Source organism: Schistocerca piceifrons, chromosome X (assembly GCF_021461385.2).
Source record: "Schistocerca piceifrons isolate TAMUIC-IGC-003096 chromosome X, iqSchPice1.1, whole genome shotgun sequence".
Taxonomy (NCBI): Eukaryota; Metazoa; Arthropoda; class Insecta; order Orthoptera; family Acrididae; genus Schistocerca; species Schistocerca piceifrons.
The window spans coordinates 790,731,869-790,758,221 of NC_060149.1; the positions used below are offsets into that span (position 1 = coordinate 790,731,869).

General features: G+C 40.4%; 1 protein-coding gene across 1 annotated transcript in view; it reads right to left on the reverse strand.

Moving 5' to 3' along the window:
* LOC124721998 (WD repeat, SAM and U-box domain-containing protein 1-like) overlaps positions 1-26,353 on the reverse strand; it is a 227,842-nt gene that overhangs the window by 8,568 nt on the left and 192,921 nt on the right. Inside the window, exons 15-17 of the mRNA XM_047247174.1 lie at positions 16,693-16,802; positions 10,231-10,378; positions 6,669-6,824 (exon numbers count right to left, since the gene is read on the reverse strand). Coding sequence (XP_047103130.1) covers positions 6,669-6,824; positions 10,231-10,378; positions 16,693-16,802 — 414 coding nt within the window. The remainder of the gene's footprint in view (positions 1-6,668; positions 6,825-10,230; positions 10,379-16,692; positions 16,803-26,353) is intronic.

Below are 26,353 nucleotides of genomic sequence, written 5' to 3' on the forward strand. Positions count from 1 at the left end.
ATTAGTCAAGTGATGCCCGCAAATTGAAGAAATGAATCAGAAAAAGATACAGATGAAAGGGGTATGATGACCAACTGCTGAAGTGGTCCCTACATCATTTGTGGAAGATAGTAAGAGAAGAGATACAGCAGTTTACAGCAGCCAGAAATACCGGACTGCGTACAAAAGCGATGGAGCCATGAATGTCAATCCACATGTCAGGAAGTAACAGATAATGCTGAAGAAGAGGAGTATCAATCTTTAACACTGCGCTCTACTATCAGTCGAACCTGCCAGGAAGAATGTACTTGACCAACTCTGACTTACGTCACAGCTGTCGAGTGACAATCTAGCGACTGGCCAACATGGCTGCAACCAACTCCTACACCAACTATAGCCATCGAAGAACGGACATTTGAAGGAAAGACAACAACACACCAGTATGTTTCCACTGTGGATACCCCAGACACTTTGTACCTTACTGCAGACGACATGCACGAGTTTTTGACAACTAATTATGCTGCCAGTTGTCAACCGACTCCAAAGTTTTATTCACATCAGCCAACTGCAGATGATTACACACAGTCTGTGGGATGAAGCCCACCTCTGTACCCAGGGTATGTTATAGCCATACCCCATCACCATACAGAGCTATCAGCCTCTTGCCAGCCACTGAATTCAGGAAAACTAAGCAAGGTGACTATCTCTGGAGATGAGGCTGCCACAGACACAAATCCTCCATGGATGATAGTGTTCAGGATGTCATGAATTCTCACTGACATCATCACTGATTGCAATCCAGTCCAGGTGCTAGTCGATTCAGGGGCTTCCTTTACTGTAATGTAAGATGCTTATCATCATCGGGCTAGGTACCGTGATAGGAAAGCAACTGCGCTGAAACTCGAAAATAGGAATTACATCCAGCCGATGTATTACATGAATAACTATAAGAGAACACAGCCCTCTGAATTTGTCATTTTAACACGATGTAGTCATAAATGCTCCTATCAGAGTACAAAAAAGGTTAATATGCTCCTGTTTAAAAGACTCTGACTGACTACAGGGTTACCATCTGCCTTATTCTACCTTCCTCAGCACCTTTAAAATTTTTCCTAAAAATTTTGGCATTCAAATACATTCAATTCTTTTTAATCCTTTCACTGCTCCAGACGTAAATATATGCTAATCGTTTCAGTGCACCAGACGTATATATACTATTTGCTACAAAAAAATACTTACACCGGTTCCCTGCTACAGTTGTATAGTTAGGTATAATGCTGACAATCGGGCCAGCGAGTCGGAGGTAATTATTGTGCAAGTATGCAGTTTAATTGTTGGAATACTAGGAAATACCTGAACGATTATTGAATGCTGAATTCTCTTTCTGCTGAGTTCATTCGTATCGCTATATTACCCAGCTGGTGTGCGGCTGTTTCTGCGTCACCAAATAAAATGACGCGACATTACCGTCCGTTTACAGATGATGAGCTGCTGAGTATTCTAAACCAAAGTGACGATGAGGAAATCATCAAGCCCAATCCAGCTGATTATGGGTGGACAGATAATGATGACGATGAGCTGGCAGATAATCTGTCACCACAAATATAAAAAATATTTGTGAACCAACAAACGTTGAACCAGTAAATGCAGATCCAGATTTTGATGTTATCGTCGATTCTTTCTCCAATTCTGAAGAAGAGCCTGAGCGTGTGCCTGGAAAATCTCCTAAGAGACACAAAACAGTTGATTTTACATGGAAAGACTCTGATTGGGTCCCTAAAGTGTAAATAATTTCAATAACAGTGGTTCTGGTTGCAAAATCGTCAATTTAGATGATCTATGTACTGTATACGACCGCTTCCAAGTTTTTTTTTTTTAGCCAAGAAATTGTGAGCTACATAGCTGAACAATCTAATTTATATTATGAACGCCTTTGCAATGATGCCAGTGAAAAATCAAGACTGCGACGTTGGAAAAACACAAACAGTGACGAAGTTTACTCTTTCCTTGCTGTAAATTTTCTGATGGCTCAAGTGAGAAAAAATGAAATAAACAATTATTGGACCAACGATCAGTTACTGTCTAATCCAATGTTTGTGCAAATCATGCCAAGAGATAGATATCTTCTGTTACTTAGAATGTTACATTTTGCTGATAACAGTAAGGACCCTGGAGATGACAAAATATGGAAATTACGTCGAATTGTGGATCACTTAAGAAGAGTATTTCCAGGTGCTTTCTATCCTTTTAAAAATTTGTGCATTGACGAAAGTTTAGTGTCTTCTTCACGCAGTACATTCCTTCCAAACGCCACAAATTCGGTGTAAAATTTTTTGTGTTATGTGATTGTGAAACTGGTTATATTCTTGACTTTATTATTTATGTGGGTGCAGCAACAGACGTAAAAAAAGAAACTGACTTTGGTGTATATGTTGGAATACCTGGAAGCATTGTTCTCACTTTACTTGAACGTTACCTTGGTAAAGGTCACACATTATATGTTGACAATTGGTACACTAGCCCAACGTTATTTTCTTATTTGCATAACAGAGTGACTAATGTCTGTGGAACTGTGAGAACAAACCGCAAAGGCATGCCTACTTTATCAAAAAAACTTAGAAAAGGCGAGATCGAGTTTATGTCAACAGAGAAACTTCTTGCTCTGAAGTGGCAGGACAAGCAGGAAGTGAGGATGCTTTCAACTCTTCATACAAGCAAAATTACAGCGATTGACAAAATTGACAGAACCATGAATGAACCAAAAACAAAACCAGCTTGCATCGTAAGCTACACTGAAAATATGGGGGCCGTCGACAGGAGTGACACGATGCTAAGTTCAGCAGAATGTGTACGAAAAACTGTAAAATGGTATAAAAAACAATTTTTTCATTTGGTGGATCTGTCTCTGCTCAGTGTGCATGCATTATATAAAACTCAAACGAGACGAAATATTTCAGTATCTGATTTTCAACAGAAACTTATCAAGGAGATCCTAGAGATTCACCACCAGCCACAAACAGACATCATGGAAGGAGATAGGCTGATGGTGACAATCTCTTACGCCTAACCGAGCGCCAGTTTGTCTCGCTAGTCCCAGGAACTTCATAGAAGAAGGCCGCCCAGAGAAGGTGTACTGTATGTGCAAAACATGATAAACGAAGTGACACAAGATACATTTGTGTAAAATGTAATGTGCCTTTATGTTTGAATTTTTGTTTCGAGAGATATCACACTTTGAAGTATTACTAACGTAATATGTTTTGTATTTTTTTCTCCTAATAGAGTACCTTTTTTGAACAAAATAAGACTTTCTGAACAAAGATTTAAAAAAAGGAAACGATTTACACTGACAATACTGGATTTTGCGTCTCATTTTTATCTCAATAATAATGGTAGACTGCTACAGTCGTATATATACGCACCGGGTGAAAATAATGCGCACAGGGCGGGAGCCTGAAAGGACCCTGAAGATAAAATTAGATAGAGATTTGATGCCACAGAGAGGCTTACTGGCACTAGTTCTTCCTGCAAACGATTCGAGACTGGAAGAGGAATGGGGGAGTAGCAGAGGTACAAAAGGTATCCACTGTCACACACTGCAAGGTGGCTTGCAGTGTGTAGATGTAGATGCATATGTAGATCTAGGGTGTTCAGTTACCGCACCATATCATCACAGGGGATGAAACTTGGGTCCATCATGTGACACCTGAGATGAAGAAAGCATGAGTGTCATGGAGACACTATCTGTCCTTCAAAATTTTATAATATCAGTTAACTACTTAATAGGTAAACTTGTTCCAGTTGGGTCCATCATAATTCTGCCATATTTATTAAGGGTCATATTTATGATGAAAAAGATTTAACATTCACAGATAATTGAACTGTACAGGAAAAAGTCTCCACAATAAGGAACTCACAGAAAATACTGTGAACTGCACTGCCAAAGAATATAACATAACTCACATTAGGTTGGATGTACAGAGCACAAAAATGAATTATATTTCAATGGTGGTAAAACTGTTGAAGAGTGCTACATGGAAATGTGCAATTTGTACAACCAGTTATTAAAAAAAGATTAATTTTTATTTTCTAATTTAATGTTGTAGTAATACATCCTAGGATGGTAACTTTCTGTGGTGGGAGTTTGTGATGACCAAATTGCAATTACTTCTTTAGCATGTATATCAGTGCTTTACATGTTGTGACTGTGCACAGTAAGTGTATTGACTCGTGGAATGTACACAAACATGAAAAGCTGTACCCATGCATCCAGACAGTGATTATACAAATTGTAAGATTCAAGGGCGATGTACTTGAGGACAATATTATGGAAATGGAAGAGGATGTAGATGAAGATGAAATGGGAGATATGATACTGCGTGAAGAGTTTGACAGAGCACTGAAAGACCTGAGTCGAAACAAGGCCCCCGGAGTAGACAATATTCCATTGGAACTACTGACGGCCGTGGGAGAGCCAGTCCTGACAAAACTCTACCATCTGGTGAGCAAGATGTATGAAACAGGCGAAATACCCTCAGACTTCAAGAAGAATATAATAATTCCAATCCCAAAGAAAGCAGGTGTTGACAGATGTGAAAATTACCGAACTATCAGTTTAATAAGTCACAGCTGCAAAATACTAATACGAATTCTTTACAGACGAATGGAAAAACTAGTAGAAGCCAACCTCGGGGAAGATCAGTTTGGATTCTGTAGAAACACTGGAACACGTGAGGCAATACTGACCTTACGACTTATCTTAGAAGAAAGATTAAGGAAAGGCAAACCTACGTTTCTAGCATTTGTAGACTTAGAGAAAGCTTTTGACAATGTTGACTGGAATACTCTCTTTCAGATTCTAAAGGTGGCAGGGGTAAAATACAGGGAGCGAGAAGCTATTTACAATTTGTACAGAAACCAGATGGCAGTTATAAGAGTCGAGGGACATGAAAGGGAAGCAGTGGTTGGGAAGGGAGTAAGACAGGGTTGTAGCCTCTCCCCGACGTTGTTCAATCTGTATATTGAGCAAGCAGTAAAGGAAACAAAAGAAAAATTCGGAGTAGGTATTAAAATTCATGGAGAAGAAATAAAAACTTTGAGGTTCGCCGATGACATTGTAATTCTGTCAGAGACAGCAAAGGACTTGGAAGAGCAGTTGAATGGAATGGACAGTGTCTTGAAAGGAGGATATAAGATGAACATCAACAAAAGCAAAACAAGGATAATGGAATGTAGTCTAATTAAGTCGGGTGATGCTGAGGGAATTAGATTAGGAAATGAGGCACTTAAAGTAGTAAAGGAGTTTTGCTATTTGGGGAGCAAAATAACTGATGATGGTCGAAGTAGAGAGGATATAAAATGTAGGCTGGCAATGGCAAGGAAAGCGTTTCTGAAGAAGAGAAATTTGTTAACATCCAGTATTGATTTAAGTGTCAGGAAGTCATTTCTGAAAGTATTCGTATGGAGTGTAGCCATGTATGGAAGTGAAACATGGACGATAAATAGTTTGGACAAGAAGAGAATAGAAGCTTTCGAAATGTGGTGCTACAGAAGAATGCTGAAGATTAGATGGGTAGATCACATAACTAATGAGGAAGTATTGAATAGGATTGGGGAGAAGAGAAGTTTGTGGCACAACTTGACCAGAAGAAGGGATCGGTTGGTAGGACATGTTCTGAGGCATCAAGGGATCACCAATTTAGTATTGGAGGGCAGCGTGGAGGGTAAAAATCATAGAGGGAGACCAAGAGATGAATACACTAAGCAGATTCAGAAGGATGTAGGTTGCAGTAGATACTGGGAGATGAAAAAGCTTGCACAGGATAGAGTAGCATGGAGAGCTGCATCAAACCAGTCTCAGGACTGAAGACCACAACAACAACAACAACAACAACAAAGATTCGATACAGCATCAAAGGACAGATTGCTGCTCGCCACATTGAGGAGCTGTTGAGTGGCAGACAGGCACACTGAAAAAACTGTTAGATATTTTAGTGATCGAACTAAGTCCTTCATCAGACGTAGACAAACCAAAACACATCACCATTCACAAGGCATAACTCAGGAAAACAATGCCACTGTCATCTCTGGGCACTTAGACCTAACTGCAACTACATCTGAAACAAGCAGCAACAGTCACTGAGGTGAATAGTGGGGGTACACAAAAGTCTTCAAGAAGTGGGGGTGAGAGATAGCAGGGTGGGGTGGTGGAAGATGGTAGTGCTGCCTATGAGAGTGTACAAGGATGCGCTTAGGACAGTGGCCGTGTGTGTGTGTGTGTGTGTGTGTGTGTGTGTGTGTGTGTGTGTGTGTGCATCTGATGAAGGAGTTAGTCCGATTGCTTGAACACCTAGCAGTCCGTTTTCAGTGTGCTTGTCTGCAACTCAATTCCTCCTCCATGTGGTGAGAGGCAATCTATTCTTTTCATGTTGTTGTTATTCTATTGTTTAACTGTAAGAGTTGGTATGATCTGTGACATCAAGCATGGCAAACAGAATGCATTAGTAGATCAGTCATCACAATAAGCAGCTTAGTCATTTTGTTCAATGTAACAGAATATGGTAATTCAACTGTATCAGCAGGACAATGAACAACATTTTTTCTTCTATCGACTAGCAATATTCTTAAGTTTGTTGCAGTCACTTATTGTAACTAAAATATCTTTGTAACAGTGACTAGTTTAATTATACCTGAACAAATAACTGGATCTTGCATAATTTCATGTGTAATAGGACAGAGAAATTCATGTGGAATCTCTTTGTCTACTGGTACATCCAACACACCATAGTCAGCTTTTTTCAACCAAAAAAGGTAGGATCTCAGTTTTTGTCTTTCTCCCTCTTCACCTGTGGATGTAAACATTCTTAGGTTAATTTCAGATTCACAAATTATGCAATATGAACAAATGACAATAAAATAAATAAAAAATGCAACAATGATTCTGAATGTGATGTGCTGAGTGTCAGCATCAATAATGCGTGCAACAGGTGTGCCTAAAAATTATGGTTAGGAGATCTCCCAAATTAATACAAAGTGGAAAATTATAATAAGTATATAACCTTGCTACATCAAACAAAGGCTTGGAAGTTATGTCCTATTTAATACACACTGTGCCACTATCTATGGAAAACAATCATACAACTACAATGCTGTTATTACTGGTGATACAAATGCTCAAGAGTGAGAACTATTAACTCACATTTGTACATACAACTTCTCCATAAGTTTCGAAGAAGGAAAGAAAGAAAATAAATAAACTGTCACTACAATCATGAATGCAAATGTAAATGACTTAATGTCTACACACAGCACACCATCAAGAATTACAACTCATTCAGCACATATAGTTATCCCTAATGAAAGTACAGAAGATAATCATCTGCTGTTAGTTGAAGAGCAGCATTTAATCATAAAGCCAACTAGAAACAAGTTTCACAGATCAAGATTGGACTGTCAGCTTGAATCAACGGAATGAAGAATTTTAATTAAAAATGAAGCTTTAACTGCTCATAATGAAATAAGGTAGTAACATAACACGAAGATTGACCAGAGAAACCCTTGCAGAAGTAGAGGGAAGTTGTTGTGGAAATAACTCTGCTGGAATGGCAATTTAGTTGAAGAAATCCCTGATGAAAAACAGACTCCCACCTTTAGCAAATTTGCTAATTTAAGTGTGCAGAGAGCACAGGAAAAGCTCCACAACAGTATTTTAGACACAAAAATGGCTAAAACATCAATTTCAAGTATCTGAAAACCATCATGTTGAAGGACAATAACAAAATCATTCCTGCAACAAATTGATGAGCATAAAACTAATTATGTTGAATACATGCTTTTTGCTAATTCTTACTAATGAGATAGAAACATGTTTTCTTGTAACTGACAGCAAACAAAGTACAAATAAAAATGCAAATCAGAATGGGTAAAATTAGAGATAATCAAAAGTGAGACAAATGTTAAAGACTATGGAATTAAAGTATTTACTCAGTCACATACTCTCTTCATTCATGTACATAGTTATACTGAAAAATAAGCAGACAAGAAAGATGCATCTCTACTGATAAGTGAAAGGCAATGACCAAGGAAACTTGCATGTGATACTATTGAAACTGGAGTTGGAATAACGAAGTCTCATATTCAGGTACACTTAAGCATGCATGTATAATCATACAAAAAAGAAACAATACTGAGTAGAGCTAAGAACAATGAATGACCCAGAGCAGGATGAAGTACTTAAAAATAGCTACTACTAACTTAATAAGTAAAATTATGTTCTGTTATCAAAAAAGGCCAAGAGAGTATTAAATGCAGCAACTTTTCTTATTACAACTAAGCTCAACAAATAACATGCAATGTACACTCATACTCATAAATTAAGGATAATGCTGATACATGGTGAAGCAATGCTCTGGTGAGCATGTTCTGTTATCAAAAAAGGCCAAGAGAGTATTAAATGCAGCAACTTTTCTTATTACAACTAAGCTCAACAAATAACATGCAATGTACACTCATACTCATAAATTAAGGATAATGCTGATACATGGCGAAACAATGCTCTGGTGAGCAGTTTGCAAGTTTAAATCACCTTGTGGTATGACCATGCGGTGCATTTGACCTGCGGTCATCGCACGGTGGCGCTGGCAGCAGTCCACATCCACAGAGGTGTGTTGGTGCATGTCAGAGTATGGCGGAGTGAGTAAGTGTGCAGACATTTTCAGACATGCTAATGGTGACTGTGTGTTGAAAATGGCTCAAAGAACACATATTGATGATATTATGAGGAATAGAATACTAGGACGACTGGAGGCTGGTCAAACACAGCAGGTCATAGCACAGGCCCTACGTGTGCCACAAAGTGTGATCTCAAGATTATGGCAATGATTCCAGCAGACAGGAAACGTGTCCAGGCGCTACAGTACGGGACGTCCACAGTGTACAACACCACAAGAAGACCGATATCTCACCATAAGTGCCCACATATGGCTATGGAGTACTCCAGGTAGCCTCGCTCGGGACCTTACCGCAGCCAATGGAACAGCTGTCTCCAGACACACAGTCAACAGATGACTGAACAGACATGGTTTATTCACCCGGAGACCTGTAAGGTGCATTCCACTGACCCCTGTCACAGGAGAGCCTGTAAAGCCTGGTGTCAAGAACATAGTACTTGGTCATTGGAACAATGGTCCCAGGTTATGTTCATGGAAAAGTCCAGGAATAGTCTGAACAGTGATTCTCGCTGGGTTTTCATCTGGTGTGAACCAGGAACCAGATACCAACCCCTTAATGTCCTTGAAAGGGACCGGTACGGGGGTCGTGGTTTGATGGTGTGGGGTGGGATTATGATTGGTGCATGTACACCCCTACATATCTTTGACAGAGGAACTGTAGCAGATCAGGTGTATCGGGATGTCATTTTGCACCAGTATGTCTGCCTTTTCAGGGGTGCACTGGGTCCCACTTTCATCCTGATGGATGAAAACACACGGCCCCACCAAACTGCCATCGTGGAGGAGTACCTTGAAACAGAAGATATCAGGCGAATGGAGTGGCCTGCCTGTTCTCCAGACCTAAACCCCATCGAGCATGTCTGGGATGCTCTCGGTCAACGTATTGGTGCACATCTTCAAACCTCTACGACACTTAAGAGCTCCAACAGGCACTGGTGCAAGAATGGGAGGCTATACCGCAGCAGCTGCTCAACCACCTGATCCAGAGTATCCCAACCCATTGTGCGGCCTGTGTGCGTGTGCATGGTGATCATATCCCATATTGATGTCAGGGTACACATGCAAGAAACAGTGGCGTTTAGTAGCACGTGTGTTTTGGGATGGTTTTGTCAACTTATCACCAATACCGTGGACTTACAGATCTGAGTCGTGTGTGTTCCCTATGTGCCTAACCTATTAGCGCCAGTTTTATGTAGTGCCACGTTGTGTGGCACTGCATTCTGCAATTATCCTTCATTTATGAGCATGAGTGTATATATCAGTAATGAGTCATCACCATCTATAAAAATTTAAAAAAAGTCTTAATACAATTTTCAAAACAAGTTTTATTTTTATTTATTTATTTCTTACTATCAATTTACTGTGCTACAGTTATTCACTTTACTATGAACATGTGAATCTAAAAAGTTACATTCCTCTAAAAATGTAATATGGCGGGATTAACTTTCCTAAAAGAAACTAGACTACTTCACTAATTCCACTCATATGTATACATTATTACAATGGAAATCTAAACACTAACTTATCTCAAGAAGGTCCAAAATTTCTTCAGATGGTAGTGTCACAAGCTGTTGACCTGTCAGACAATTTGCAGCCACTTGTTCTACGACATCCACAAACCTCAATTCACGTAGCCATTCCTGTACATCTTCAACACCCCAGTTCAGCAGCTGAAGAAAGAGATAATTAATGATCAAAAATAACATTAAATGAAAGGCTCAAATGTATCAAGCGCTATTGTATTTCTGTCACTGTTTATATATATATATATATACTTCCACATACAGAAACAAAAATTGTGTACAGTATGAGGGAGTTTAAAAATAGGACGACATGTGTGTGATCAAAACCTGTCCTGAAATGAATGTGTTGAAAGGCAGATGTCTACACAATTTAAATTCAAGAAATTGTCATATATCCAAGGATCAATAAAGATACGCATTCACTCCTATATAGGAGGGCAAGGTGAAAATTTCTCAGCCTGGTAATGAAAGACTATGATTTTAATTCACTTACATTTTATGTACTCTCCTTTTAACTCTATGCATTTCATCCAGCTTCTTCTAACATGTACACTCAATCCCTAAAGTGCAGTACTGGAAAGTCTGAAGATACATAACATTTTTATTGGACCCAAACATATTTCAGGGGGTGGGTTGGTGGTGGATTTTCCACAAGTCATTCTTAACCATGTGGTGCAGCTGCCCACTGAAATGTCACTTCTTTGGCGTTTTTAATCAGTCCTGAGGCTGCAAATGCATGCAGTCCATTCCAGTGGACACTCCCTACTGGTGCTGTGCCCTGTGTATATTTGCAACATCAGGACTGATTGAGAAGTCAAAGAAGTTCCCCCCCTCCTCCCCCCGAGCCCAGGCCTCTTCTCACATATATTTTTTCATCCACTTGGTTAAGAAGGCTTGTGCAGTATCTACCTGTTAGTGTCGTGCCATTTTCAATGTAACTATTGTAACTCGCAACATAAAAAACACACCAGACAGTAGCTCCAGAACAAATGAAATAATGTATGGTACGGCCCCATGGCAACACAGGGACAGTACAGTTCTAGCTACCATAGTAAATAGTACAATGAGCAAGAGCAGACTGAGGCCAATCGACGGGTGGCAACTGCATACATAGACAGCATGTTGCAAGTGCACAGCTGCTGTGCACGGTCGCTCAGTCAGGGTGGCCATATTTCACACTGTTGGACACAGAGTGATTATCGTGTCATACGTGCTAGTCATGTGATGATGGCTGATGTTGGATATGCTAGCTGGTGCCCTATGTGTAGGTGGTAGCCCAGTGGGTTACCACATCTCTTCCACGAGGAAATGGCAAGCTGCACCTCGGCAAGTTGCTCCTGCCCAGCCGGGCACTCAGGCAGTGCTCCAAAGCAGGCTGATGTCACTGGAAGCATCAGATGGTCCCTTTAGTTTTATTGGGCCCCAGTCAATACAGACGTGAGCATATGGCCAGATGATCCCTGGCCTGTGGTGCATTCAGAGTCTTGGTTACTCTGATGCTGGTTGCGGAGGCCAGAGTATGTCCACATCGGGTACGGGAATGGGAAGGAGCTGGAGTGGTTGGGGTTGTGATAGTGATACAGCCCGATTTTCTTCCAACATCCAGTTTGTCTCAGGTGGCCTAACAGAGGGAGATCAGGGTGTGGCCAGGACTGGTGAAAAGGGCTGAGAACCAATGACAGGAACAGCTCGAGAGCATGAGGGGAGATAGCAGAGGGTCCAGCAGAAATTAAACAAAAGGGGGTGTCGCTGCCATGTGTGTCTGCCAGAGGGCCTGGGGGTGGCAGTGGCCAGTCCCCTGCTCCAGGCAGAGCTGACTTAGATGGCATGTCAATGTCTGGTCCCCCACAGCCAGACTGAACATGTAGCAGCCCCACTGCTGCTGTGTGGCAGTTGGAATCCAATTGTCCTGGCATCCAAAGTCCCATGCCCACGTGCGGGTGCCCAGCCAGAAGCATGGAGGCAGTAGTACACATGGCCTCACAGGCATTGGCAACATAAGATGGAGGTGCATGTAGGGCTGATGGCCAGAGAGGAATTGTACTGGACTCTTCTCCCCAATCAGTGTCAACCTGTAGGAACTGGAAAAAGCATTAACGCATCATCTGCAGGCGGGTTGGTCACTTATTACTTCATCTGTGTTATGTTCACATGAGTATTTCGGCCTCAGCACTTGATTCAGGGTGGAAAGGCAGACACAGCAGGTGCTGAATGCCATTTCTCAGCAAAAACCTGGGAGAGAAACTGTGGTGGTCCACTGACAAACACCAGTGTGAGAGGAAGTCGTTCAACAGCAAAAATTCTGCTGAGAGCTGCAACTGTAGCCTCCATACTCGTGGAGCACGTAAGGAAAGTTGGAAAAGTTGACATGAATGCCCTCCTACGGGTGTGAGGTGTTGGCCAGGGTGAGAACGTTTGGTGTGGAGCCGCTTGTTGTTGTTCACACTGATGGCAGGATTAGCCAGTGGTGGAGAGGAAATTAATGCCACAATGGGCTGGAGTCCAAACTGGGAATGTGGTCTGGCCAGTGCTTTTTTATGTACCCCCATACCTGTTGTAAGATGGTGTACTTGACCATGGTCGCAGCCACATGGATCCCCATAATGTGAAAAATGGCCTTGCCTGTCAAGTGCCTTCGTCCAGCTGGAAGCACAAACTCTCATCTTGGTTGAACTCTGGGTTGGGGCCCATTGGAGACGGGACACGGTGTCCATGTTGGTGTATTGAGTGGTATTGTGGAAGTAAATTTTGTAATTGCACATGCTGAGAGAGAGTGCCCAGTACTGGAGTCAGTGGGCACTTGTCCCAAGGTGGGGCAAGGAAGTGCAATGGCGTCCGAATACCTTTGTGAGAGATGTGTACTAGGTATTCCATCACTGAGTGAAGAAAACACAGGAAGATTTTTTGAGATTGCATTTGAGACCTGCAGTCTAGAAGGTGTGGAACAGCCACCGTAAGCATTCTTCCATTGTGGGCTCCATCACCACAATGTTGTCTTGATAATTTATGCACCCTGGAACACACCCTGCAGCAGTTACCCAAGAAACCTTTCAAAGATTGCTGGGGACTGATCACCCAGAAAACTAAGCATCTGAAATGATATAGTCAAATGGTTCAAATGGCTTTGAGCACTATGGGACTTAATATCTGAGATCATCAGTCCCCTAGAACTTAGAACTACTTAAACCTAACTAACCTAAGGACATCACACACATCCTCTTTTTGTGATTCCTTATCCAGATGTAGTTGTGAGCAAGCTTTGAAGAAACTGACCTTCAAAAATTACTGGCCTCCTGAAAGAGCAGAGAAAAGTTTGTCTCATTTTGGAAAGGAATAATTATCAATCTTTGACTGGGAATTGACCATAAGATTAAGGTCTCAACCCAGGCGCAGTTTTCCTTATGGTTTCTTCACAATAATACAAGGTTTGTTGCCCACTCACTTGCTGAGATGAGTTCAATGACATTCAAGGCTGTCAATCTAGCTAGCTCATTGTTGACAGTATACTACAGTGCAAGGGACACAGAGGAAGTGAGGGGGCCGTAAAGTTCTTTGCTTTTTATAGACCACCACAAAAAATGTCAGGGTACTCCTTACTGAGAGTTTCCAATTCCCAAAATGGTACTTGTTCTGAGACCACATGGACAAAGTTATGGGTGACAAATCCAAAAAGCAGAAAAAGTATAAAGGCCAGATACTCTGTATCCGGGCTGTGTACCACCAGGAAAGTGACATGTCTTGTGACATTTTTGTATGTTGCTGTGACTGCGAGTTCTCCTTTGAGTGAAATGTGTTTGTTATATGACACCAAGCAGTGACCTGTGGATAGAAGCGGCGATTCTTCCATCTGGAGAAAGTCTGAGAGTTTAACAGATTCACTGGTGTCAGCCTGTAGCTGAACCTGTATATTGCACGAAGTGAGCATGATGCTCAGTTCCTTAGGTGGAACCGCTGTGGTGCGAGACTCCACAAAAGCACATTAATGTTGATTAAGTCCTGTTGAGGGTAGTGTTTTTTGTCCACAGCATGACAGACAGACTTGAGATGTCCTTCCTTCTGGCGCATCTCGCACTTTGCCCAATTGTCTGGGAAATCATCTGTGACATGCATTCAAAAAAAAAGACCTGGCACTACAGAAACGAGCACCAGTCAGAGGGCCGAGACTTCTTTCCTTGTTTGTGAGATGTAGCTGAAGTGTGGTTGTCTTTGTGCTCTACTGTTGCCGCATTTGCTGTGACAGCAAAGTTGGATCCCTCTCCCGGGTCTGATGCAAAGGCTGCCACCTCATCCCACAATTCTAATTGACGGTCTGAAGCCTGGGAAACTTTGAAAGATTGGGCCCATTTTAACATGTGCTCCAAAGTAATAACCACAAATTGTAGAGCTTTCTGGGGTTCCTCCTTATCGGTGCTGCCAGAATGGCTGAGTCCCTAATCATCCCCTCTGCATATGATTCCTTATTTACCGGAATCACAGAATGACATTTCCAACTGAGTCCCTTCAGTTTAGTCACCCCTGCCCAGTATAACTGGTCTGGCTGTTTATGACACTGATAAGCTTCCATACGGGATGCAAAGACATGACAGTGTCAGTGAAAGTAGGTAGGTAATGGAGCACCTATTTTGTCAAAGGTCAAGTGTGCCGGATCCACGAGAGCGGCCAGTTTGCGCAAAAGTTGATATGTGCTGGGTGAGATACATGGCAGGATAAGTGATTTTACCATAGCTGGATCTGTTGCACAACATGCAGCAAAGCACTGCTGAAACCTCTTCTTGAATACTTTCCACTCTTCTACCACCTCGTCGTAAGGTGGGAAAGGTGGCAGATTTGTAGCCAACAGCTGGGAGAGCAACATGGACACACAAGACTTTCTGACATTTCTGTCTCTAACTGCCACTGCAGAAACTTAGGTGACATGTCTTCCAGCATCACACCCGGTAAGGTAGCCTCTTGCGCTGAGTCTATAGTTACATAATGGACATGAAAAATGCCCATGATCGCCACCAATTATATTGTTACACATAAAAAAATAAAATACAAAAAAAAAAAAACAGGAGACAGCACCTCCAGAACAAGTATATTTCATGATTTCACAGAACAATAGTTCACAATGGATGCAATGTATGGCATAGCCACGTGGCAAGAAAGTTACAGTAGAGTTCTAGCTAATGTAGTAAATAGTACAGTGAGCGAGAGTAGATTGAGGCAATAATCGGGCAACAATTGCATACATAGATGGCATGTTGCAGGTGGAGCTGGGAGGCACCTACACACCCATTTTGTGCAGTTGCTCATCGACGTTGTCTCCCATTTGCGGCCACTCTTTGTATTAGTGGACGTGGAGTGACTGTTACGCCTTATGTTCCAGTCATACGATGACGTCCAATGTTGGCTGGTGGCCGAAGTCTACGTGGTAGCCCTGTGGGTTACCATGGTAATCAATACAAATAATGCCATTAGCATCCCAGGAAACACTAGCAATTACCTTTAGAGCAGATGAAATCGATTTCACCTATTCTTGTGGAGGTCTACAGCTTCCACTGTCTACTCTGATTGCTGCAGTGGTGGATCAATGTCCCATCCATACATTCCAACTGCTACACAAAATAAGCTGGACTTTTTTTAAACAGTCTGTAACACTGACTTTTCATGTTTACTTTTGGTCAGCGTTCAAAAAAATCTAACACTGATCTTGTGTAAAGATTTATCATTGATAATACAGCATGTTTGTAGTGTTTCTTTTAATACACTTATAGTGTCAGCTGTTTCATCTTTAATTACTGTTCATTCAATACCATACTATGCACTACCACAGTGGTTTCATCTATGCTTGCAATCTTACAGTGTTCTTCATGTCGATTATCTTATGGAAATGTACAGTCACATTTGAAATCAGCTACCTTTTTCTTCATTGTCGAAAATGAAGTAAAAGACTTCTCATAAGCTTTCACCAATTTTTGATGACATTTCAATCTAAAGCAAACAAGTTTGTGATGGCACTTAATTCCAGTTCATCTACTCAATGAAACTACTTTAAAAGGTCTTATACACAAAACTATGGTACAGACTAAATTGAAACATGATTAATGGTATGACATGTAGTAACATAACAAAATTTCAGCAGTATAAAACTCATCTAGGATGAGAACTTTTCACCTTGTTCTTGAATACGACATGGCTGTTGGTTTTGCCATAATTAGACTTACTAGCACATTACTTTTTACTTCTACAACCAGAATGACCATCACTTTCAGTAAAAGTTTCTGAAACTGTTGTTCTTCCTCTGTAAGCAACCACAATTCCACTCAAGATTATTGCTCCCACTACTACTACTATTAGATATTAACCAAGCACATGTTATTGCATGTGGTAAAGCAGTATTTTCCAAACATATTGATTAATATGACATTAGTACTTATGGCAGCACTATACCAAATGTATGTATATATAATGTAACATACCTTCTTCTTCTGTTTGCAAATCCTTTCTGTTATAAATGATTCAGTAACATAAGACTGCATTACCAGGCCCTGAGGCAACTGCCAAACAATAAGTCTCCGGTCAAGGGAACCTAAAACATTACATCAGCTCATATTCCACAATGTACATTTTAAGCAATATAGATGCATAACAGAACTACATCATGCCTACACAATACACAACTAGCACTTTTAATTATTTATGGCTCTTTAAATAGCCTATAACTCCCAAACCACTTGACTTTTTCCTCACTGGATTGTACAAAATATTTTCTTAAATGAATTACACTTAATTGTACATATTATTTTATTTACTAGTAAGACATATTGTCCTTAATTTATTCATGTACATTCATCAGAGACTCTTTTGCTCAGTACATATGCTGTGGGGTTCTAAAATTGAATTATAAACACACATGATGCACAAAAGGTGATACAGTTCATTTTGTTTACATACAAATCATTAAAATACATACACAAGTGAAACAAAGACCTACTCTCATAAGCAGTAGACATAACTGCTTAATTCAGTGAAATACACTAATGGAAAATTTTAAAAAATGAATATACCAATAAACACACAACAGAGAAAAACCATGTTTACACATGACACTGATAGAGAGTAGTAATTAATTACTTAATTAATGCTACCAGGCAAGATTAGGGTCTTCAGGTGTCCTTTGAGACTGTGTCACACTTACCACTGCAACTGCATAGTTCAACAACAATGATGACAACAACAACAACAACAACTACTACTACTACTACTACTACTACTACTACTACTACTACTACATGTTGATTAACAGTTCCAACACCAGCAGAAGACTGCAAGTCTCAGTGGAGGAGAAGGTGGATGCTCAAAGTGTTCTGTTTTCCAGGTTACAGGTGGCTTACGATGCCTGTTCCACATGTTATGGGCAGCCTTAGCAAACATGTTAATGAGTATAAAATTCAAACACACTAAAACTTAGAGAGGTAATAAAAGAAGATTCAGAAAGAAAGATGCAGCCTGGGGATTGCCAGGGCACCTCAGGAGCTGTTGCTGCAGCTGCAAAATACAAGGTGTTCCTGGTGGAAAGGATTGCAGAAAGCCTCCCATCAGGTCATTCAAATCAGATATTGTTACACAAGAACATCATCTAACATCTCCTGTTCACACTCAGTAATGATCTCTAGGCATTTTGGCTGGATCACATTCAACATTGGCCCTGATGCCCCCCATCAAGGCTGGCAAACCATGAGTGTATACATGAAATGGGCCAATGATCTGAATGGATTTATTTTGCAATGGTACTACTAAATCAAGCTAAATGTGCAATTTAGCAAGCAGTATCTTTCTCAAAGTCACGCAACAGAAGGTAAGGTGCTATTGTACTAAGGAATTCAATATGAAAATCAGCATTGCTGGATCTGAGAAGATGCTGCTTGAAATGGTCAAATCACCAATTACATATAGGAGGGAGTTATACCTCTGAATACAACACAAGATCATCATGCAAATAAACAATGACTTACAAAACATCACAAACTTTGCAATTTTAATGGCACCGGACGATGAAAAACTGAAAATCACAGTACAGACATTATAACAGCAGTCATGAAATTTAGAGGACCTTGGACTACTTGGGGATCATGGCTCCCAATAAACAACACCTCCAGAAACCTCATAGAGAGTATTCATATTTTGAATAGCAACATTCTGCCAAACTACCTGTCCTTATATGCACATAGCTTTTATGACATTCACACAGCAATAGTGAGATTGGTAGGTGGGATGATAGTGCTAACACATGAACAGCATATTCATTCAGACTATGCACCATCATACAAAAGTAAGCTCATTAATAACGCAGAACATCTGAGAAAGCATGCAGGGTAAGTACATTAGTTTATCTATGGAAATAACAGCAAAAGGGTCATGAAACACATCACCAGAATACAAAAACAAACATATACTCTATAATCCAGATACTCAACAAGCTCTAACAAATAGACACATTGAAACAAAAATTTCATGTCAAGAGCAAGCCGGCACGGTAGCTCAGCGTGTTCGGTAAGAGGGCTGCTCGCCCTCTGTAATAAAAAAACTGAGTAAAGGGATCAATGACTAACTTGAATGGATGTCTTGTGACATCCACAAAAAAAAAGGAGAAGCAGAGAGAGAGCAAGAGACTGAAGTGGTATACAGAATCCCAAGATAGGAAGCAATAGGACAACTTGTTCAGTATCGCCCTAAAAAGTATTATCAACTACTAGCTAAATCAACCAACAAGTGGCATGAACTCCTAGACTAACACAAACTCAAATACTCTTGTCACCTTTTGGAATGAGCTGAACTAACGTAAAGTTCTTGGGTTTCCAGCTGGGTGAATTCATGGAAATCACAGGAAATTTCAATTAATGTCACTCTCATCATTATCTGAGAAAGTGTTGAAATGGTATTTAGGTCACCTTTGTTTGGACAATGCCACACAGCAATTCCCTCCCTCCTAGTGCCACAGGCTGAGTGGGACTGGATGGAAAGAGCCACACTCAAACCTCAGTATGGTCTCTTAAGACCCACTGACTCTGTACAACATTCTGATACATTTGACATCACACATATGGCTTTCTTCTGAGCAGTTCTCAACAACTGCCAGATTTTCTTTCTGACCAATGTGAATGTACATAGCAAGCTCCAAACAGCACTGCAGAACTCAGGATTGTGTGCTTTCGATGTTAAACAGCCCACACTCACACTGAATGCAGCAGACACCAGATGTGCACAGTCCTACTGGATCCTTGGAACTAAGAATATATGTCTCAATCTTCTGTGGTCACAAGATTGTTTTAAAATTTTGCTTTTTCAAAATACTTGGTAACTTGGCTGTCGGTGGTCTCTCATATTTCAGAAAAGTCAGTTGCATGTTCTCTTGTTAATTTATTTCAGTTGTGCGTGTTGCTCACATTGCTCTCTTAATTTGTGTACTGCAGTAGCCATTCCATCAGGAGACCTCTCTTGAGGTGCAGACTTCCCTGGTCACTTTTGGCCTGTGGCCACGATTTCACAAAACTGTACTGCACTGGAATGGGTAGCAGCAGTGGAAGCATACAAATACAGATCCATGTATACACAGTACGCTAACATGTCATCTTTCTTTTTTGTAGGTAGATAGCAAGATGGGAGACAGCTATCTTTCTCCCTCCTCATGATGAAGTTAGTGCCCTCTTGGACGGATAATACTGATGTGTATAAATTTATCTCAGCCCTCCCAGCCAAGTGACCACACAATGAAGTTATCATCTATGAGGGCATGCTGAAAAGTAATACCTCCGAATTTTTTAGGTGAAAACTAAAACACATTTTATTAATATTCTACATCTTTATTCTTCATGTCATTTCTCAACATTGTTACCCTGGTGATGAACATATTTCTCACAACGAGAGACCAGTTTGTTAACACCATCACTGTAGAATGTTCGACTTTGTCAACAGTGTCACAACCTCGCCTCTTTTTCCACCGCTTCATCACTATCAAAATGATTTCCTTAAAGGTGTTCTTTAAGTTTTGGGAACAGACGAGAATTGGATGGGGCAGTGAACTCTAGGTGTATGACTGTTGAAGGTGTTGAAGTGCTCGTATATGGTCTGGCATTGTCATGCTGAAGCGCAGAGTGCTCTTTGTGTGGAAAAACTCTTCAAAATCAAAACTTGATTACACCATGTTCTTTCTCATGCACCAACATAGTTACATTACACACTGGCACATTACACACTACAATCTGAAGTTCCATAGTGGCAGATGGCTGTACATTTGTTGACATGAAAAATAAAGATGCAAAAAGTTAATAATATTTGTTTCATTTAAAAAACTAGGAATTTTCACATAAAAAATGCTGGTGACAGGGGGGGGCCCCTATTGTCACACTGTTCACATGCCCAAAATAAAACCTACCACACGGAAAGTAAGTGGTGGTGAGAGTGCATTTGGAATGTAACTAGACATCTTGTGCCACTAATGTCAGTGATTCTTTTCAAGCCATTCTGGTACATGACATTACGCAGAAGCTCTCCAGTATATCCCCCTTGACAAATTAGATGATTTCATAAACACACATAGGTTCTTCATATAGAGGACAAAGTGCCCCCCACTAACGTTTTCAGTAATTCGTCAATACACACAATGGCAAACTGATGGTCTTTACTTTACACCAACTTAGAAAACCACACCAAAACAAGATACTGTCAAAACAGACCATTAATAATATGTCTGTGGAAGCCTGAAAATTATCACAATGTTAAAATTGCTAAAACTTAATGTCAAAGCGGCAGAATTTGGAATGCTTCACACTCTTCGGGAGGATAAAGATACTACAGCACTATCAGCAAATAAAGACAATGTGACAGTTCTATTTTGTGCCTTTGAGTATTTGTAGAAAATTTCCATGTTGCTGCAGGACCCAGCACACATGGTACTCATAGAAGATGTGCTGTTCGACATGAAGAAGACTATTGCTCTTCTGAAGAACCCAGACCTGTCACTCAAACGGATAACATAACCACCACCTCGGGTACCAGCAAACCTTCACTTGCATAGGCTTCTGTAAGAGTCTGGTAGCAAATGCTGTCATCTCACTGGCATATGGACTGACTAAATATCTGGCAGAATTACAGAAACCTTCAGTGGGGCATGATGTTCATCACTTACTTACTTACTTTTTTGTGGTGGGACTTATTGCAAGTAAGTGGGCATCATGGCTAAGGGATCTGCAATGGCACTGTGAACAGCAAATCTCTACACAGAGCAGTCTGAGGAAATTGTAATTGAGACTGCATGCTTCAAACTTGAGTATCTCTATAAATATGTAGATGAAATCTTTGTAGGGATCACTGGATGAACTTCCTGGACACATCAACCCTATCCATGAGGAGATAATATTCATCATGCAGGTAGAGGGAGTTCTTTGATGGTTCAAATGGCTCTGAGTACAATGGGACTTAACATCTCAGGTCATCAGTCCCCTAGACTTAGAACTACTTAAACCTAACTAACCTAAGGACAGCACACACATCCATGCCCGAGGTAGGATTCGAACCTGAGACCATAGCAGCATCGCGGTTCCAGACTGAAGCGCCTAGAACCGCTCGGCCACAACGGCTGGCAAAGTTCTTTGATATTTGAGTGTGGAAGAAGCAAGACAGTATATTTGGTCACTTTATATACCTTAAGCCAAAGCACACATACAGATCTACATCTGCATGCTTGCAGTTGCCGCCACCCATTCAAAAACAGTACCACTTTGAGAAATCTTTTCCACATAACACAGGCTATAATTGACCAGGAAAGCTTTTGCATCAAACCACACCAACTGAGGTAGGTCTTTTGGAGGACTGGTTACAGTGATCCACAAATTAAGAAGACAACATGTACAACATGCAGAATCAAAATAACTCAACGATGAGAGCAAGGAACTGGCACTTTTGAAATATATCAAACCATTGACAACCAAGTTCACAAGTATTCTGAAGAAACACAATGTTAAAACAGTTTTTACACCACCACAGTAGATTAGAGATCTAGTTGGCTTTGTCAAGGTTGTAGTGATGCTCTTCATATCTGATGTCTATTGCATTCAATCTGAGTATGGTCAGAGCTACCTCGGGCAGCCACAATGCTTAGCTCTGCAGTGCTGCTGGTAGCATGCCAGATCCACGAAATGGACCTGGCCAACTAGCTAGTTGGCTGTGTAAGCTACAACCTCACAGTATGTTGGACTGGCAACTGCTAAGGTTACAATATAGGCTCTTCTGTAAATTTTAAAAATTATTACATGCAGTAAAAGTGAAGATGTCACTTGGCAGTAATCATCAAAGTATATGTTACACCTTATAGAAAATGTTGTGTTATTATGATACGCTCCTACAAATTTCGAATAATTTGGACTGAGGATGGTCGCACAAGATTTCAATATTTACAACTGATGCTGTCATTTATCCAGAATATATTGGCTAAGATAAAACCTCATTTCCTATATGACATAAATACAGGGCCAACTATGGTTTTTGTGCAAGGAACTATGGCATATGCTAGCTTCTGGTGCATCAGATGGGGTTTAGGAAAACTATTTCAAATGTGTGCATGTTTCCTGGTTTTTGCGGAAACAACTTCTGTTTTGTCAGGCAGTCTTCCATTTAAATTCTCCCCATTGTTGTTTACCTGCCAAAGTGCAAACAGAAAAATCAGTCATTCATACTTCATAATGATAAACAGCCCACTTCAACGGAAAAAGGAAGTTTTTTACTCATAGATTTCAGAAAAGAAAAATAATAAAGCCTGACTTGTCTTTGCCTGGACACACTTCAATGCTTCTTAAAACCGCTGTTGGGGAAATGTGTCTATAAATACTACTTGAAACTGTAACTAGGTGGAATATACCTTAAGTAAACTAAACAGTTCATTCAGAATAACTGACAACATGTCACCCACAGAACAAATACTTTAGTAAATAAATGTAGTTTTATACTTTACTTAAGTATGTGCTCAAATTACTACTGACAGTAAGGCACAATTGCAATCAACATCTGAGAGATGGATGAAAATGTGAAAGTACATCGATGATATGCCCCTGCATGATGTGGCAATCCAACAGCACATACTGTCTGGCAGAGTTCAGGCTTCATGATAAACTGCATCTTTCAGTGTTCCCCATACAAAGTAATCAAGAGGAGTCAAATCAAGAGACCTCCTCAGCCACTGTACTGCAGCATTCCATCGTATCCAATGGTCAGGAAACTTTTCGTTCAGTTTTTGCATTGCAACACGGTAAGAGTGAGCTGCGTAGCTGCAGTTTTGGAACCACATACACTGTCGCTTGTCCAGTGGCACCTCTTCTAGAAGAACATGTAGAACGTTTGTAAGAAAGTGTGCACATGTATTTCCATTTAACATCCCTGGGATGAAGTAAAGTCACACATTGGAATTTCTTACGATGCTGTACCATAGGTTTACATTTCACGGTTATTGCTGTTGTACCTGACGAAGCTAGCATGCATTTTCAGCGCCAGTTGTGCATATTACATAAATTTACATTACCATGGTTTGTAAATTTTTCTTCTTTGGTAAAGAGCACACAAGTTGGAGAAACACAGTATCCATATCTCAAGCAATGCAGAACAACCATCAAAATTCTATATGACTTTTGAAATCACGTCCTCCAAGTACTGATGGAGTGATGGATGATAAAGGCAGAATTTATGTCAATGCAAGATGAAAATGACACTCCTCTGGCTGATCCCACATTCCCAGGCACTTTTTCTTGTACCACCATTCGCCGTATAAATGTAGCACATTTTACCTCTCCAAATTGATTTACACGCTTTCATGTAAATAATGATGAAGCAGAAATGACCTGCCAAAAGATGACACACCTTTTGCTAGTTCTGCATTGCATACAAGTAAAGTCAGAACGCTTGATATGACATAGCCTGGCATGAGCATGTTTACAATGCGACATTAATTCTGGCTGACTTGCCTTCTAATTTTAGAATATTTCTCAGATTCTTTTGTGAAAAATTTCAACCTCAACATTAACAAGCATTATATCACTGTACTTGTCTTTCCAAGCAATTTTGGATGCCATTAAAAAAAAAGAAGTATATAATTCTATATTTTTTAAAATCATACTTGCTTCAATAATTCGCTCAATACAAGAGTTAAGACTCTTTATCAAACACCAAAGTACATGCTTCTTACAATACTAGAATTTGCCAAAAACCTTGTTTCAATATCTGGAACCATTTATGAAATAAAAGGGCTGTTATGTCTTACGTGACTCACCCAGTTTAGAGGATCTATGTAAGGGAAGCAAACTTAAGGACAATATTATAGAAAGATGAGAAGAAGTACATGAAGATGAGATGGGAGATACAATACTGCAAGAAAAATTTGACAGAGCACGGGAAGATTTAAGTGGACACAAGGTCCCAGGAGTAGATGATATTCTCTAGAAACCAGATGGTATGCAAAATATATGAGACAGGCAGAATACCCTCAGACATTGTGAAGAACGTAATAATTCCAGTTCCAGAGAAGGTAGGTGCTGGCAGGTGTGAACCTTACTGAACCACCAGTTTTAATGTCATACTTGCAAAATATTGACATGATTTATTTTCAGAATAATGGAGAATTTTGTAGAAGCTAACCCTAAGGAAGACCATTTTGTGTTGCAGAGAAATGTAGGAACATTCTCACTACCTGCCTGATTCAGGGAATAACATCCCATATTTTGACCCATAGGATGCCAGTTTTGTTCCTCCTGATGACAATATCCTCCTGAGGTGTCCCTGCCCAGACTTCTGAATGCAGACTATTTTACCTACAGAATATTTTATCCAAGATGATGAAATCATCATCTAACCATACAGTAGAGCTGCATGTCCATTGACAAAATAGCGGCTGTAGCGTCTCCTTTCTTTCAGCTGTTCGCAGTATCAACACAGAAGGCAATCTTGGCTGATGTTACAAGACCAGATCTGTCAACCGTCCAGCCTGTTGCTCCTGCAGCTACTGAAAAGGCTGCTGCCCCTCTTCAGAAACTACATAATTGTCTGGCCTCTCCACATATACACCTTTACTGTGGTTGCACCTATGGTACAACTATCTGTATTGTTGACGCATGCAAGCCACCCCACTGTGGCACAGTCCATGTTTCATAGGGAGCACTTGAACTTCAACAGAGTCATATAAACTGCAGGCCTCATGACTAGACTAGAGTTAGTTGGATGGAAATGATTTTTCAAAGTGTTTTTTCTTTTTTTTTTTTTTTTAATTGGATATAGGCCAGACAGGTATCCTTCATGCTGTGACAATTTGTGCTTCATGGGTTTCAATAATTCAAAGTGACATGTTTTAGATGGTGTATGAACCATGTACAGAGTATGAAAATGTGTAACCAATAATGAATGTATTTGCTTGATAAATAGATGGTCTGATTTTTTAGATACTGTACTTTTTTAGGAAGAATTGTAGATGTACAATGGTGGTAACACTTTCTAACTGAATTTCAGTTAGAATGTGTTGTTGGCTAGCAGGAGACAGTTGTCATCATGAAAGCAAAATGATGTTATCAACTGTTAGATGATTCTGAGACAAAAATTACACTGATTCAAAAGCAAGTTCAGGTTCAACAGCTATTTCAGTAAATCGTGGCATGTGGTTTTTGCCAATCAGGTCAGCTGCATATCCATACCCCTGCCAGTGCCAAATATCGATTTGTGTTACTTACAGTGTTAGACAGGATCATCAGGACTCACTTGCAAGAAGCTAGGTGATGAGCAACAATGCTACTAGCCAGCCTCCCTCATACACACTGGCACCACACAGTGTGCCTCTGTTATTGTAACAAAAGATAACAACCAGAGAGATGAACAGCGTAAAATTGTGTTCAGTGATTAGAATGGACCATCCCTCGGTATCACTGATGAAAGTTTGTAACTGTGGCATTGACCAACAGAGTGACAACTACCAGAGTTTATTAGATAGTGACACACAGGACCAATTTCATAATTCATGATGTTGGGAGCTGTAACCTACACTGACAATACACTCTTGATGCTTGTTGAGGGAACACTTGTCGCTGTAGATTAGAACATGATTCAGCC